This window comes from Aythya ferina (assembly GCF_964211825.1).
Source record: "Aythya ferina genome assembly, chromosome: 18".
NCBI classification, from domain to species: Eukaryota; Metazoa; Chordata; class Aves; order Anseriformes; family Anatidae; genus Aythya; species Aythya ferina.
The window spans coordinates 7,000,330-7,016,763 of NC_140317.1; the positions used below are offsets into that span (position 1 = coordinate 7,000,330).

Consider the following 16,434-nt stretch of genomic DNA (forward strand, 5'->3'; position numbering starts at 1 on the left):
CGGTCTCCCCCCCCCCCTTCCGAACCGCCGCCGCCGCCGCCTTGCGGCGGGCTCGCTACGGCGGCTGCCGAGGGACAGCCCCGGCGGCTGCGCGGGGCGGCGCCGTCCTGAGGTGATTTGCGCGGTCCCCGGGGCGCCCTGTCCCCGTGAGGAGGAGTTGGGTTCCCCAGGGCTGCCGAGCGAGGTTTCTGCCTCACGCACCCTAACGCGCTGCTGCGCCGGCCAGCTGAGCGCGTCTGGCACGCAGAGACGCAGCCCAAGCGATGCGAAGCGCTCGCTTTCAAATCGTGTGGTAATTTGTGAAGAAAACATAACCGGTTGCTGCTCCTGAGCCATGCAGCACAGTCAGAGATGCCCAGCGGGTTGCCTGTGCTGCTGCTGTGCCTTCTCCAGGTGGGTCAGGTAAGGTCCGAGCAAGGCAGCAGCGTAAGCTACTTGTAGAAGTCGATATGCACACCTGCAGGCACCTTACAGAGGTGCATCTTAGTCCAAAGTGACTACAAAGTGTTCAGGGAGACTTAGGACAAGGTTGCTTAAAGGAGAGTAATGATGAAAATCACCAGCAGTTCTGTCAATGACTTTAAAAGTCACGCACTGCTGTTTGGCTAAGTGAGCTAGGTAAATCCCCCATGCTTTATTCACATGAAATTTATCCTTTTTCTGTTCATCACATACACCAAAGCATCCATGATACCATGTTCGGGGTGCACCGGAATGCCACTCTCTTCCTGAAGGAGCTTTTGCTTCTTGGGAACTCTGTTTTCAGTTTGGCTGCGTGAAGCAGCGGTGCTCCCCAAACCTTGGCTGTCAGCAGTTTCTGCAGCATCTCAGCTTGGGCCCCTTCTCCCCACACAGCAACAGGGACCTCCCTTCAGCCACAAAGATGTAGCAACTAAGGAGAGAAAAAGTGCCTGTACACTGGCAAGGAAACTCGAGAATTTCCTTTCCTCAGCCTCTAGCCAGAAACGATGGGCTGTTCCCTGACACAGGCCTGCCTGTGGGCTCTTTAAAAGAGAAAGAATGAGCATGCTTCATTAGCTAGTACAAAAACATTTGAAAACAGCTGCTTCCAAAACCATCTCCACAGTCAAAACACTACCAAGATAATGACAAAGCTCTAGTCTGAGTTAGACTAAAGAAAGAGATGGTGCCAGTGAGACAAGATGGTCTTCTGGGAGATTTCCCTGAAGTGCCAGGTCCCAAAACACACAAGTGCCTGTAGTTCAGTATCTACCCTAAAGATAAAAGACATGTAACATACTTGCCCTCTGAACATTTCTTACTCAATCAAACCTTTCTAAAGAAAGCTCACTCAACACAATGAAACAGCTTCATCTCTTCCATATTTTTTGGATCAGTGTAGGAAGATGAAGTCCATGGCCATATGTGGGGTTATCACCAGCTTCAGATTTTCCTTGGTCCATTTCTTCCTTGGTGCATCTTGGGACTGCTTGAAGCTGCTTCAGAAATCCATCTCACTCCCACAGGAATGGTTACTGCCTTTAGCATACATTGGAATTGCTTTAACAAAGTATGACTAGAGCAGAGCAGAGCATGAAGGAAAGCATGCAAAGAAAGTATCAGTTGCTAAATTCCAGGAAAGTCTGAGTACTTCTGTGTGGTTTGGCAAATTCCTCTGCTAAACACTGAAGCTGGCATAGAAGCTCTGCAATCTTTTTGATTTTACTTCCTGTTTATGTGATTTATAGTTAAAGATCCATTTTTATCTAGACTGTATAGCCAGAAAGCAGGATAAAGAGGATTTGAGGTATTGATTTCAAATGTATGCAAAAGCATTTCTCTGTCAGTGATGGCATAAAATGACACGGTCTTCTGTAGCTCCAGGAAAACTCCAACCTTCAATGGTTTATCATTGCGTAATAGTGTTTCTTGATTCTTGTGCCATGCTGACAACTGCTTTTGGGGACCTACCCATTCTACACACCAGGAATTCTCTGTTCTTCCTAATCTGTCTCTTCTACCAATCGTTCCACGAGCAACTCCAACAGCCCATCCATCACTGTCCTTGGTAATTACTTCCCAGTAGTGGCAGCCAGTAGAGAAGCCCTGGGAACACAACACTTGGCTGATGCAGAATCTCTTGAGTGATGGTTCATAGTAAGTTGGGTTGCTGGACACCATTACTTTCCTGTTCTGAGCTGTGATTGCTAAGCGGTCATATGCTGTGGTGAGATCAAAAGTTACATTATCTGCCCCTAGAAGAGAGAAAGGAAAATATTCTTAGCTCCAGGCATAAGAAAACAGATCTCTTCAGTATTTACTTGCATCCTAAGTAACAGTGGATGTACATCCCTTCTCAAGAACCAAAATGAAAGCCAATGACCACACAATAAGCCTTAAGCAAAGTCCAATCCTGCATGTCAGCAAGAATCCTCAACCAAATGCTAATGACTGTATCCTGAGCCCAGTGCACACTGAAAAATTTAACAGGCACAACTGGGTAAACATCTGTGACAGGCTCTTGCACTCCAAAGCAAGGTGAAGACACTTGGCACCCTGCTGAATGGATCTTGTTTGCTACCAGTCTTATAACAAAACTATCCATTTGCCACAAAAAAAAAAAAAAAAAAAAAAAAAAAAAAAAAAGGATGCTTACTTTAAGAAAACTTACATTATCATCTGTTCACTGGGACACGTTCTTGCATGTTATATAAGAAAATATATTAATATTGTGTTTATGCTACAGCTGTAGCACTGTGTGATGACTGTAAAAATATTTCTGTAAAAGCAATGCAGAATTCAGGCAACAAATAAGAGTGATTGTGGCTTAATGCAGTAAAAGCCAGTAAGGTGCAGTAACTGCCCAAACACCAAAACAGAATCTGCAGGCAGCAGAAGCTACAACACAGTTATACCTTCATGGGACAGGTTTCTTAATGTTTTTATCTTCCATATGCAGCCAGGTGTAGTATTACATTGTGCTGCAGTGACTGATTAATTCATGGTAAATTTAATAGTTTCTAGATTTCAGTTAAACAGATCTCTGGCAGATGTTTGGAAGTATGGTTTTCTTCAGCAAATCCAGTCATAGTCATTGAATATTGTTGTTGAAGAGCCATGCTGGCTTGCTTGCGTACTTACACCGACAAAATTGGCTCGAAATGCTTGGTTCTGGACTTTTAGCCGCAGACTCTGAAGATAATGAACAGACACTTGTCTCTTGGTGTAAGTCTGGAGATTGTGCTAAATATGAAAAAGTTAAAGTGTTAAAGTGTGTATGAAAAAGTTAAAGGCACATCGTCAAAATGTAAATAGGAAGTATTTATGTATCTTACGGAAAATGTAAAATAAATGTAGTTGGCAGTTAAACTACAAAACAAAGAGCTGGGTTTTTGATTGTTAAAATTGTCAAAGGATATATAGAGAAATGTTTTTATTCAAGATTACCAGGGCACAGCTACCTTCATGGTGGTCAGAATGGAGGAGTCAGAAAAGTTAACTTCCTCTAAAAAGGATTTCAAAATAAGGAAAACTCACCTGGTGGGAACTGCTGAGGGTATTCCTCCAAAAGTAAAATTTCCAACTTTCTCTTAAGATCTCCTACAGCACTTCTGACAACATTAAACTTCTCATCAATTGTAAATTTATGCATTGTTGAAGATGAGCCTCCCCCTCTCTCAAGTAAGTTACTCTAGGAATGACATAAAAGAAGAATCAAGGGGAAGATGTAAACAGTATCAGTTATTTCATGTAGCATACCAGGTGATATTATAAAGCCAGAGTGGAAAAGCAGCAGTGATCTCTCTAAAATCTTATTGTTTGAAAGGAGATCTTCTTTAACAAGATAGTTACCTGAGAGAAATAACCTGAAAAGTTACAGAAAATGTGAAAGGATAGTTTATTCTCAATCAAAAATAAAATAATTTATTTTCCCCAAGAAAACTAAGAATGGGATTTTTTTCTTAAATTGATTACAATTTCATTAATTTTATATATGCATAAATAAACTTTCTCTTTTTAACTTTCTTCGTGTAACCAAACCCAAAGTTTTAAAAAATAATTAGTGTGAAATCTAGCATAAAATACCAAGAAACGGGTAAACCTCATTCGCCTAAATTTAGAAATTGTGGAATTCTATATCCAAGCGTGTTCTCTTAATCTGCCTTTATCGTCTGTGGACAGAAACAGGCATTCTGAAGGAGCGATGACTCCCGTTCGAAGGTAGGCGTCTCAAGTAGGCCAGATGACTCACGTTCCAAAAGTACCTGTTTCTCTTCGTTGCCTGTAACGGGAGTCTGGATCAGGTATAAATACATACAGTTACATGAGGTGAGCTCCAGTGTAGGCCTCTAGCAGTCCACTTCTGTCTCCTAGCCCTGTCACACCAGAGTCCCATTCCAAATTGCCACTGGCTAATTAGCACCACTGGCATTGTCTTCAACATCAAAATGGGCTCTGCAGAATTTCAAGTATTTTAATTGCCTCTTTTGAGAGCTCTTGACATAGTTTTCCCCAGAAGGTTATTAGGAAGTACTTAATAACGGTGAGTTCTTTAATTTGCATATGTATAGGTACTTTTTTATTCCTTCTTCTGGAAAATTAAAAGAAAATAGGGAATCTTTAACCTTACATTTGACTCAGGATTGGATTTAGGCAGTACAGTCCCACTTCCTTCCAGCTCACCGGCCTCCTTGGAACAAACCTAGCTCTGAATTGGCACCCACAGCCTAAGCTTTTTCTGGTACTTTTTGCCTCTGAATTTCCCACTCCAGAGTGCCACTGGCACCACCACCCAATGCCTGTGGATCGGTATCATTGTCTACAGCGAGAATAGGGGACCTGAAAGCACTCTGTACATGTCCAGCTCTTCAAGACATTTAGCTTAAGACTTTTTACTCACATTCTGCCACTCCATTTCATCATTTTCTAATCCTTTCTCCATCTGGGCTTTGATGTCAATGAGTTTGTACTTTTCAACACAGAGCTGGTGAATAGTCTGCGCAATCTTCTGTCGAGCTGCTCTTTGCTCCTGTTCAATGAACATCAGTGTGTTTTCCTCTTGTCTTTCAATGTATTCCTTCATGCAACAGAAGTCTTCAGTAATCTGGCTTAGGATCTGAGATGTATATTCCTGAAAGACAGAAAACATGGAGCTCTTTGTGTTGTTAGAAAAGAAGATTAGTGGAATATGAGAATTTACTGCCACATTTAATGTGCTCTTTAACTGAACAGAAATACCTAGCCCTATTCAAAGGAATAAAACATATTTGACACTATCCTGCATAGCCTGCAATGGGAATCTGGGCATGTTAAAGATGTTGACTGTTTTGTGGCCAGCAATCTTTGACAATTTAGCAAAGATCAATATTCTAGATTAATCATTTATCTAAGAGTCCCAGGCTACTCCTGGGGTAGGCAGAAAAGAGCAACAGTGCACAATTTCTGTGACTTTAGTGCCAGCCAAGATGTCAGTACAGCTGGTGTCACAGTTCTCTTTTTTTTTCTGACAAGAGTGAATTGTGAGAGCAACAGAAGGAGACAGAAAGACAGATCCCTGCTCTGGGCTGAAAGGCCCACTGGAGTCAGTCACAGGTTTCAAGGTGGCAGTGGAAACAGAAGGTAACTGCAGATATTGAAGTACAGTGCATACCTTTGTTTTACTGAGATCCTTCCTCAAGGCGTTGATGGTCTCTTTAGTTATTTCCAGTTGCTTAGAGACGTCACGGATCTGTTCCTCCTTTAAAGTGACACATTTGAGCATTTATATATACCACCCTCCAAGAAAACACCACCCTCCAAAAGAACATGACTAGGTTCAACAGCAGGGTGATAAAAATCCTCACGTTGTTGAGAGTTAGGCACTGGCTGGTTCACTGTGGGGCTGGAGGACACAATTCTGAGTGTGAATAATTACAGCAAAGTCAACATTCAACAGTCAGAAGTCATTTGTGAGCTTAAGCCCTTTCCTTCGCTGTAGAGACCAAGACTTTTTAGATACACGTGTGCACAATGTTAAAACAATGAAGTCAATAACCAGGTTTTGCTCATCTCCTCCAAGATTTAAGAGTTATTTTAAGCAGAGACAGAGACAATGAACCAGTCCCATTTTGCGTCACTCAGCTGGGTGGAGCTGTAGCACTGTATCATAACTGTGTTTCATTTCAGGAGTCTCCAGTGCTGTGCCGATGCAGTGAATAACACCACCAAAGATGTTTGTGAAAAGAGGAGGGAAAGAGCTGGCAGTGACTGAAATACGAAACAACTGCCCTCCAGGATGCACAGTGCTCGAGGCAACGTGAAGAGATTGTGCTAACCTCCTGCGAAGGATGCAGTGCACTGCGATTACATCATTTGCTCATTACAAGTTTTAACTGGAGGAATTAAAAGGTAAGAGTGAAGAATAGCAATAGAAGGAAATTAAATAGCTGAGAGATGAAGAGACAGAAGGCAGAAACAGGTTAAGAAAGATGTTAAGAGAGATGTTTGAGGTTTCTTCTCAGTCCTAAACTGACTGAACATAACTGGGGCTTTTTCTAGTGTTCATTTGGCTCCTGTCCCTCCAGCACGATGATCAGCCAGTTATCACAACCCTGTATCAGCTGGGCACATCCAGCTAGCAACTCTTCCAACACAACCAATGCACCAGGCTCCAGCAATCAGCCCCAAACCGTGCCTTAGCAAAACCTGTCTGCCCGAGTGAACGGCATGGTTGTGACAACACCGATATGACAACGTGTTGTGACAACAACATGTGAAATGCAAAGTACGGGGGGGGGGGGAAAGCAGAATGAAGCAGAAAGTAGGATGAAGTTATCTCAGCCCGAGCCACAGCTCCCTTCCCAACTGGTACCCAGGACGGGGGGAAGCCCCGGCCGCCCCCTCCCCTACCTTCTCCCCGGGTCGCCGCCCCGCAGAGCTGCATCCACCGCCGGCACCATCTCCAGAGGCTGTGGGCAGGTCCCACGCCCCCAGCCCCTCGCCCCTTCCCCCGCCCAGCACCAGGCTGACCAGGGCGGCCAGCTCCCGGTTGGGCCGCAGGTCCTTCGGCTCGAAGTCCTCCCGGCAGAGCGGGCAGGGGGCGCGCCGCCTCCCCCTGCAGTAGGTGTCGATGCAGGACCGGCAGAAGCTGTGGCTGCAGCTCGCCAGCCGCACGGGCTCGGTGAAGTACTGCAGGCAGCAGGAGCAGCTCAGCTCCACATCTGCCAGCAGCCGACCGAGCTCCGCTGGGACAGCCATGGTCCTGCTCAGGGCGGAGCGGAGCGCGGCTCGGTTTCGTTTCCTCGGGGCGCCGCCTCCCGCCGGGGGGGCCGGGTCCGGTGTGGGGCTGGGCTCGGTGCTGTACCGGGGCTAACGGGAGCTGAAGGCCCCGGGCCACCCGCGAAGCCGGGCTCCGGTGCTGCTGCTGCCTTCAGCTCGGCGGCAGGACTTGGGTTGGCTGTAGGAAGGCACCGTCACACGGAGCTCTCCATAACCTCGCCTCCAGTCTGCAAAAAGTTGTCATCTTTGCACAGTAGCATTTTTTTTTTCTTCTTCTGGGAATTTCCTGGTTTTGTAACAGGGTTGCTGACACGGTTGGTCTGCTGACCTTTCCCGGACATCACACAGGGAACCCCATCCGTGAAGGTGAGGCTTCTGGGTGGACTAAACTTTTTGAGATCATCCAGAATTGCTCAGCTCACCTCAAAATAAATTAAAAAAAAAAAAAGCATCTCAAACCAGACTATGATCTTCAACAAGTGCCTCGCTGTTGATTTCAGGAGCTGCAGGATGAGGCTGTTAGAAGATTTGCTGAACCAGCGTGTGAACTGTAATTCCCCAGATCATATGGGGAGAGGGAAGAAAGAACAGAAACATCAGGGAGTTTATGGGAGAATGTCAGGAAGCAAAACTCCTGCAGTTTGTTCAAGGCTGGATGATGATGAGTTGACTAAGACAGACAGAATGATGAACCAAGTCAATTTTTCTGTACTGTTGTGGGAAAAAAAGAGTTAATCACACTAATCCCTGCATATATTGGTACTTCCTTCTTTCTGTAGAACTATTTGGGGTGCCTTAGACTGGCTGGCAAGCAACAGCAAAAGGTGGAAGCTTTACCAGAAGCTTAGTTTGCAAGACTTCCGCTTGATTTGCAAACTAAGGGAATCTGAAAAGAAGAATTAAATATCTGAATGACTGACTTCTTGGTAGAACCAAATCTTGGGCTTGGCTGTGAGGCAAAAAAACACTCAGTGCCCTCTGTGAGCCAGTGCAAATCCTCACCCATTCCTGCGCAGAATGGATGTACGTAGCACCTGATCAGGAGGCACTCACTCTGTGCTTTCCGTGCTGGTCCTCATACATTGTCTTCAAACAAGCCAAGGAAGACAGCACTTTTAAAACTAACTTCTACCTTTCACTGCTCAGACTAATCAAATTCAGTAAGTGAACTAATGACCCAAAGCTTTAGCTGTTTTTTGGAGGTAACACCAATCAGTGTGTCTGCATCCTGAACTCATGTCTTGACTGAGGCAGTATGTGGGGTTGCTTTGGAAAAGAAAAAAGAAGTCTTTACATGTCTCATTTGCCACTCATAAAAGAATCAAATAGCAGAGACTGTTGAAAGCAAGGAGCTAGGGACATCTGTCATTAGAGTGATTCCATTACAGTATTCTCCACAATTCAAACTTGACTTTTATTTTTTTACAATTTCTGTGATAGAAATTTAACACTGTAAAAGGCATTAAAACCACTCCATGGAAAACAAACATGTCCCTATCTGGATAGGAGCTGCAGTCAGGTAGACTATAGCTGCCTGGCTGTGCTCCTTCCTGAGAAAGATTCATCCAGTTATCCCAGCATGAATTTATATCTTTGGTCTACCCAACAGGATGCCCTGCATCATCTTGGTAGGTGGTGATGTCTTGCCTCTTGGTCGCTCATTCTATGCACTCATGTAACAGATGATCACATTCACTGGCAGACTGTATGCCACCGGGTGGATTGTCAAGTACATCCTTCTGGATTTGCTATCAGACCAAAGCAAGAAAAGGAGGATCTGATATGACATTGCCTGCATGAGTCCTCAAGGAAATTCATGCTAGCCCTCTGTGGTCAGACTTTCTCCACTGACATTGTTTTTTTTTTCCATAAGGGAACACTGGCCGATTTATCCCGACATCAGTCTGGGAAGGCCTCCTCTGCTCAAAAGCAGAGAAGGGAAGGAAGACAGAAGGCACTTTAGAGGAAGGTTGTGCAGAGACACAGATCATTTTCGAATATCTGCACTCCACCTTACTTGTTTCTCTGTTGCCACCCTCCCTGTGCCTTCAATTGTTGAAGGAAGCCCTTTGTGGTAGTCACTGAGGGGGCTTGAACATCACAGAGGCTGCAGACCAGTGCTGAACAGAGCCCAAGAAGTGCAGTTCACCAGAACTCACTGTTGGTCTTAACCAGTCAAAGGCTGGGCAATGACTCCATTCAAGGCGTCTATCCACTCCCTCTGCTCCTTATCGTTCTCACATATAAATAAAAACTCTCGCGTTGGTGTGACCATGGTGATCCCTGGTTTCCTCTTCTTCACACAGACTCCCTGGGGCAAGCCAGCTCGTACTTCGTAGCCCTCATCCTTCCTTCCAATAAAAATCTGGCCCAGTGCAAATGCATCCTAGGAAGAAGGAAACAGAAGACAGTCATTAGCCAGCGGATAGTACAGCTCCAGCAGACATTGTTCTGTCCTTTGACATGGAGCTGGGGATGTGTGGAGGGATCACTGATCTACTGACAGGCAGCAGGAAGCTAGCAGCTATTTGTAAAAGACTAAGATCTTCCTCACAGCCACTGTAAGGGACAGAGTTCCCAAACTGCTCAGCTTCAAAGGTATCAACCTATAAGGGAGATGACAACCTATAAGGGAGATGAGCTCTTGAGACTGAGCCCACTGTCTTATGCAGCCACTGGAAGAGTCAGATAACAGACCCCTTCTTCCCACCCACCTTTGTGAACGGGCTTGGGGGATACACCCCTCTTACCAGTGGATTTTTAAAGTATAGCAGGTTCCTCTCCTGACAGTCCAGGCTGAACCAGCGCACCTTGAAGGTCTCCTTCTGCTGCAAGGAGATGGCAGTTCGGTAAAGAAAAATCCCAGGGAAGAATTCTGCTCTTTCTCTGCTCCTTCAGCAGAGCCTGAAATCTCCCCATCTCCCTCTGATGTTCCAAGAAGCAGCAACCCAAATAACTTCCCACAAGAAAACAAACAAGCCCACAACCCAGCATAGGCTTAAGACCTAAGAATTTGCTGCTATAAACAGATGTGACTTCTGTGCTACTGACTTCAAGAGAAATAGGGAAGTAAGGGAGTTATCATGTGATGTTCTGTTCTAGAGGTGGCTGTAGTTCTAGAGCTGCAGTCAGCAGGCAACTGACACAGGAACCTATTCAGTGTTGCCCAACAGTACTTAGCATTTCCACTGCCAGCCAATCCATCTCACTTACATTTCAAGGAGGATCCTTCTTCACAGTTGTTTTTTCCTGCACAAAATACAGCATGACCCCAAGAACACAACAGGCTTAACAATGTCTGTTATCAACCCAGGAAGCACACAGTCACTCAAGAAATTGCTTACTAGTAAACGATTATAGCATTATCAAATAATCCCCTTCCAGAAGAATCCTGTTTGTGTACTACCATGCATGTAAGCTGGACCTACCTTTGGTCCCGTTTTCTCCATATATCCTTCTTTGACATAATTTCTTGTGATCCGGGGTACAAGCTAGGAGAATGCACACAAAAAAAGGTCTGCCATCTCATTCAAGCTTGCTTTTCTGTTCTGTTTCTTTCAAGGCAAATCAGCGTCAATTTTGGCTTTTATGGTTAGGGTTGTTTTTGGCTGCTCAGTAAAGGGAAGTCTGAATTAAGAAGGAACATAAAATTGTTGCAAGATTACACGTTAAGAGAACCACACACAGACTTTTGTGTGGCCTTTTCTTCTGCAGCTTCCATCCATTCCAAGGCTCACCTACTAATTTGGCACTGTATGTAGCCTGGCTGTGGTCTGGCTGCTCTGAAAAAGATCTTAGTTCCACCTAGAAAGACCTTAGTTCCACAGAATAAAAAGAAAATTCAGTGATGCCCAATGCAAGGGAAGGAATAATGTGGGACAGACCATCTTTGTGTTTGCTGGAGAACCCAATACTCCTGCCAGGAAAGATGACCAGCAAGTCAAAGTAAGAGATAAAACACAGATGCCCAAATTAGCTTCTGCTTCCTTGTGTTTATCATTAAAAGACTTGCCTTTATTCCATCTCTAAGGCAGCTGAGTATTAAAGAATATTTGTGTTGGCACTAACAGAGACATTGAGCATGAGTGATTAAAGGTGTTACTCTTCTTGCTCACAGCTGGTATGGCTAAACACAGATACGCTTTGAAAAGCAAAGATTTAGTTTTTATGTCCACAGTGGATCAGAAGGAAAAAAGATTAAGGATGTGATTGATGTTTTTCTCCACAAGTTCATCCATAACTAGCTGTGCAGAGAAAAAGAGCTTCAGATATTTCACATAAGAAGGGAAACAAAAGTACTACCTCCTGACGTAAGCATTATGGAGTTCCTCTCTCTCAAGTAGGGCCTCTATCTGTTTCTTGAACAATTGTTTCTACATATCTGCTCTGCAGATCTATTTTTCCCCAATGCCATCGCACAGTCCAGCAGTAGTTCCACGGATACCTGTACCAGTTTCATGTACTTTAAAGCTGCTGCCTCCAAATCCCAGCAGTAGCACCAGGCTGAGGCACACTGGAGGACAGCCACCATGGAGGTCTCAAGAACAGCCTGGTATGACAGCCTCCCTCTTTCTCCAGAGAGAAGCAGCTGGCATTTCCAAACCCATATGCAGCTGTTTGAGCACCTGGCTCTGGCAGAAGTGAGAAAATGTTTTCCCATGCTGTGTTTGAGCAGACCGCTTCAAGCCCTGTTCAGTTCTCACCTCAGACTCAGGGACAGTTGGGAAGGTTGTTCTAAGATAATGGTAACGTGCTGCCCGAATGGCATTGAACCAGTCAACAATCTCCTAGGGAAAACAGCAAAGGCAAACATAAAGACAAAAATAACATGTAAGAACACTGCCTTTCCAAAAAGGCCTTTCTCCTTCATTCTGATTTCTTTACAAAGATGCAGTTTCTCCCCAAGGTCCAGAGAGAGTAATTTGTCCCAGACACCTGAAAAATACCGAGCCTCCAAAATAATTTTTAAATGCTAACTTTAAAAATTTTAAATGTCCGAGAAGGTCCTGGACATCCTCAGCATGGGGAATAACCCAAGTCAGAGGCTTTTTCAGTTGGTTCAGTTATGGATTGTTTAACCACCTGCGTACCTGGAAACACTTCAGAACTATGGCAAGGAAGGAACAGAAATCTAACAAAACCTGTAGATGTACTTAAAATTATCAGTCTGTTTGAAAATAATGCAGAGCAACAATATTTTCCATGTGTGTCAAGAAGGCTTCAAAGAATAAAACCACTGAATTATATAAAACCATTAGACAGTTACCTTACAGAGATTTACACGTATGCACCATTGAAGCCTGTCTGCCCCAACAGAACAGGAGCAAGACGTTAAAATTACTAGTGTAAAATTCTGCAACTTTCTATATTCTACAAGTCATAGTGATTTCAGAGAAAATCAGACCCTGCAGAAACAGGTATATATTCCAAATTATATATCCAACATTAGAGAATCTTTCTCATTCCAAAATCTCTGTGGTATTCACCTTTCCACTTTCGTGATAGACAAAAAGGTTCCTTGTCTGACCATTTGTCTTGTATGTGATCTGCAGTCCGTGAGCATGTTGGATTTTCTCTGTCTGGAACATCACATTCAGTTTCTCAATGCTGATAACGGCTTTTGGACCTTTGGTCTGTGAAATGAAAAGCATCACTGTATTAAAGTGGTCTCAAGGAAGGCAATGGAGGATAGATAATTTATGAGAACTAGGTCCCTACTGAACAGAAAGCAGGCATCCTGAAGTACCTGATAATTGGATATACCTGAAGAATAAAAGCTATAGTGTCACATAAAATCAGTTAGACAGAATAACTCCCCTTCCTTCACAAATGCTGGCTGGCTCTTGGAAAGCGATGTGTCTGCACTGCAAATATTCTCTCTCCAACCTCACAGCTGGAGATCAATTAGCTACACATTCTCACTGGAAGGGAGAGACGTTGAGGATGTTATTGCAGCAGCTGATGACAGAATATTTTGGCAATGTGAGAAGTAGCATCTGCTAACAGATCTCTTCTTCATCTTGCTATTCAGTATCCATGTCCTTCATTCACTAAGCAAAAGGAGGCTGCAGGGTTAAGATAAGGGATAAGGAAAAGGGCTAAATCCAAAAGAGTAATTGCCTAAGAAAGATACCACAGATAATGCAGAAACTTCTGGGCTGCTCCAAACATAGGCTGACCTGGCTGCAAAACTAGAGACAAAGCTCTTTATACTATTTTCAACTGGTAAAGAGTAGAGTCTGAGGCTGGTTGTTGACCAGCTACCTACAACCAGCTGTTGCCGGGGAACTCACTTCTTTAGTGTAGTACTTCAATATCCCTTCCCTTGCTGATAGGAGGAATCGCCTCTTCTGGAACTGTCTGCTCTCCCGCCCGCGCTTCCAGAGGAATCCTTCATGGCTACCTGCATATGGGACCAAGACTAGCATCAGACAAAGGCAGCACTATAGCAGGACTGTTTATCTACATGGTAATGTGCCACAGAGTTTCAAGCCTCTTTTCCATCTGAGAATTTTCACCTCAAATGGAATGAATCAGTGTAGAACTAGAAAACTGTAAGATCACACATGTAAGCTAAATACACCTTGTACTTGTTGGGAGCTTCTTCTCAAAATTACAGCCTCAAAAGCAAGGCCTGCACGTCCAGCAACTCATACATGGCAAGCCATCCTCAAAGATCTTCTAGGTTGCAACCAGAGTACTGTGCTGCTGGCCTTAAAGCCTTTTCCCTGACAATCCTAACTTTTACCTGCAGAACAAGGATCTTGGCAGACTCGGGTGGCAACAAATTCCTCACGCTCATATTTAGCTCTAATCCATTGTTCTTTTAAAACCCTGAAAGAGGAAAACATGGATAAAGCTGATCTGCCTCTACTCTATTTTCATCAACCAACCAAAGAGACCTGTAGAGGAAAGCGGCAGTTTGATAGCTGAAAAGGTCTGCCCCACTGAATAAACCATCAACTTACAAGCAGTCACAGGCCTGGGGGATGTAATAGTAGGGGGGGACTTTGGCCTCAAATTTAGCTTTGGCACAGAGATTCCCATGCTTCTTCATAAACTGAAATACAAAATAAGTTCCACTTAGATATGCAACTACAAAACCAATACTGTGTTATGAGCGTAAAACAAAACTTAAACCAAACTCTCAGCGTGTCTACACAGAAGTTTATACATTTCCTTTGGAACTGTAGCCTGCACTATTTTAGATATTTCACTGTTTACAGCTCTGAACCAGATGGGAAGGAACACACAATTGTGGTTGTTAATTGAAATAACAAAAGAGAATGAAGAGAAAATATATTTATGATCTTCCTCCACCTTCAGCTGTTCCTAGAAATAAATTGTGATTGCATTGTTAACACAATTCAATAGAAAAATGAGAGGCTGAAGCAATATTTAAGAAAGGCATGTTGGTTACTAAAGAAAACATACTAGCTGGAAGTAACTGTGGGCCTCTAAGCCACAATACGCAGATACTGCCGGCTGTTAAACGTACAATCACCTATCAGTGTAATTTGATTGAGTACGTCATAAAAAAAACACCTAAAGTTACCCAATGAGTTCACTTGGCTCTATGTTCTTCTGTTCATAGAGAATGGTGTGAATTCTGAGTCAGAGGAGGTTATGCTGAAATACAGGCAAAAATAAGTGAATTATTCCTTTTCTTTCTGTACCTCTATAAGATCATTCTCCCAGAAGTCAAGCCGAAGGGATTTGACCCTGCTGATTTGAGGAAGATTGCGATGGATTCCGGAGCAATTCAAGCAAATGAATATTCCAAGTTTGTAAGAAGCCCACTCTGGATCTAGACGCAAACAAAAAGAATGCATGGATAAATGGGAAAAGGCACAGCCACCGGCAAGGGCAAAAAAAACATATTTGATGTACAGCCCAGGTTTCACACCTAACTCATCAAATCCCACCCCGTTGTTTAAGGCTGTCACCTCTTTGTATTTAAAGGAACCACATCTGCTTTCCCCAGTGAAACGGCAGCCCTGAAACCCGTAAGCTTTTCCACGGAGAATTTGTTTAAAAATTAATACGACCGTGCAGGCAGCCTCGCGGCGATGGGAAAGCTGAGCTTCAGAGTTCATCGTGGGAACTTTTGCTGCTGACCTAAGGGCGGAGCAGCGTTTCAGCCGCCCCCCTGCCCGGTGCCCGCTCCCTCCAACTCAGCAGGGCCGGGAGCAGCCCCGAGGTGCTCGGAGGGCTCCATCCCGCTCGATCATTTCCTTCCCCCCGCCTCGCCTCGCTTCTCCCTTATCGCAGCGAGCAGCAGCAGCTGCCCGGCGCCCCCCCGGCCGCCGCGGGCTCCGCTCTCGGGAGGCGACACCGCGGGGTGCGAGCCCCCGGGCTCGGGGGGCTGTGGCCGCGCCGCCCCCGGCCCTCGCTTCCACAGCCCCCCGGGGTGCCGAGGCCGGCTCCCGGCCCCCCGCCGCCTCGCTCGGTGCCCCCGAGCCGAGCCGAGCCGAGCCGTGCCGAGCCCCCGTGCCGGGCTCGCAGTCCCCACCTGCAACCCCGCAGTCGGCGCAGCGGCCGTTGCCGGCGGCCTTCAGCAGCTCCAGCAGCGGCACCTTGGGCCGGTCGCGGTCCATCGGCGCCGGCCCCGGGCGGGAAATGAGGAAGCGGAGCGGGGCCCCGAGCCGCGGGGCACTCCCTGCTCTCTTTTCCCCTTCCCTGCCCTCCCCTCCGGCCGCCTCCAGCGGCGGCTCCGCGCCCCCGGGCAGGGCGGGGCCGGGTGCGGGTTCGGCGCGGCTCGGAACCGAGGGGGGGTCCCCGCTGCGAGCTGCCCGCTCCTCGGGGTCCTGCAGCCGGCAGGAGGGCTCGTCCCGCACCTGCTGCTCCTCCTCTGCCTCGCTCCAGGCTCGGCTTTCTCCTGCGGGAAGATTTTCAAATGCAAAGGCTGCTGTGCAGCAGAGCGGCGGCTGGGCTGCGGGTACCGGCCGCAGCGCTCGTACCGCAGGCAGGCTCGGGCAGGGGCTCGGCACAACCCCCGGGAGCTGCCTGCCGCCCTGCTGCCAGCAGGAACAGGGGGCTGCACTGAGAAGCCAGGGAGAGCAGCACGTCAGGGTCTGCAAAGCGTGGTGGCAATGCCCCTCTTGCAAGGTAAAGCCAAACGTCACTGGTCAATGTAACCGGGAAGCTTTCCTAACCTAAGGAAGAAGACCCAATATTTTAAAATGAAGGAAAGATTTACAGCAAAGCTAATTAAAA

At 45.8% G+C, this 16,434-nt stretch overlaps 2 protein-coding genes and 1 long non-coding RNA gene across 6 annotated transcripts; 1 reads left to right on the plus strand and 2 right to left on the minus strand.

The window, feature by feature from the left end:
- The first annotated feature begins 185 nt into the window (after window positions 1-185).
- Window positions 186-8,024, plus strand: LOC311420744. Its single transcript, XR_014684526.1, has 3 exons — window positions 186-402; window positions 6,127-6,348; window positions 7,520-8,024. It is a non-coding gene; the product is annotated as an uncharacterized lncRNA (long non-coding RNA).
- RNF135 (ring finger protein 135) lies at window positions 616-7,525 on the minus strand. Its single transcript, XM_084491930.1, has 6 exons — window positions 6,850-7,525; window positions 5,612-5,698; window positions 4,862-5,092; window positions 3,499-3,652; window positions 3,103-3,204; window positions 616-2,216 (listed from the first exon to the last, which is right to left on the minus strand). The coding sequence occupies exons 1-6, from the start codon at window positions 7,195-7,197 to the stop codon at window positions 1,684-1,686; spliced, it is 1,455 nt and encodes a 484-aa protein (XP_084348056.1). The 5' UTR covers window positions 7,198-7,525; the 3' UTR covers window positions 616-1,683.
- A 587-nt stretch (window positions 8,025-8,611) lies between the features above and the next one.
- On the minus strand, window positions 8,612-16,353 carry ADAP2 (ArfGAP with dual PH domains 2). Of its 4 annotated transcripts, none has more exons than XM_084491935.1 (10): window positions 16,056-16,353; window positions 14,895-15,025; window positions 14,187-14,278; window positions 13,967-14,052; window positions 13,512-13,621; window positions 12,705-12,851; window positions 11,922-12,005; window positions 10,647-10,709; window positions 9,969-10,046; window positions 8,612-9,604 (listed from the first exon to the last, which is right to left on the minus strand). In XM_084491935.1, the coding sequence occupies exons 3-10, from the start codon at window positions 14,273-14,275 to the stop codon at window positions 9,386-9,388; spliced, it is 876 nt and encodes a 291-aa protein (XP_084348061.1). In that variant the 5' UTR covers window positions 14,276-14,278; window positions 14,895-15,025; window positions 16,056-16,353; the 3' UTR covers window positions 8,612-9,385. The 4 variants fall into 4 exon arrangements, with proteins under 4 accessions (XP_084348061.1, XP_084348059.1, XP_084348058.1 ...); XM_084491933.1 differs by lacking the exon at window positions 16,056-16,353 and adding an exon at window positions 15,731-16,023 and having other exon boundaries at window positions 9,969-10,043; XM_084491932.1 differs by lacking the exon at window positions 16,056-16,353 and adding an exon at window positions 15,731-15,937.
- Window positions 16,354-16,434: the final 81 nt, after the last annotated feature.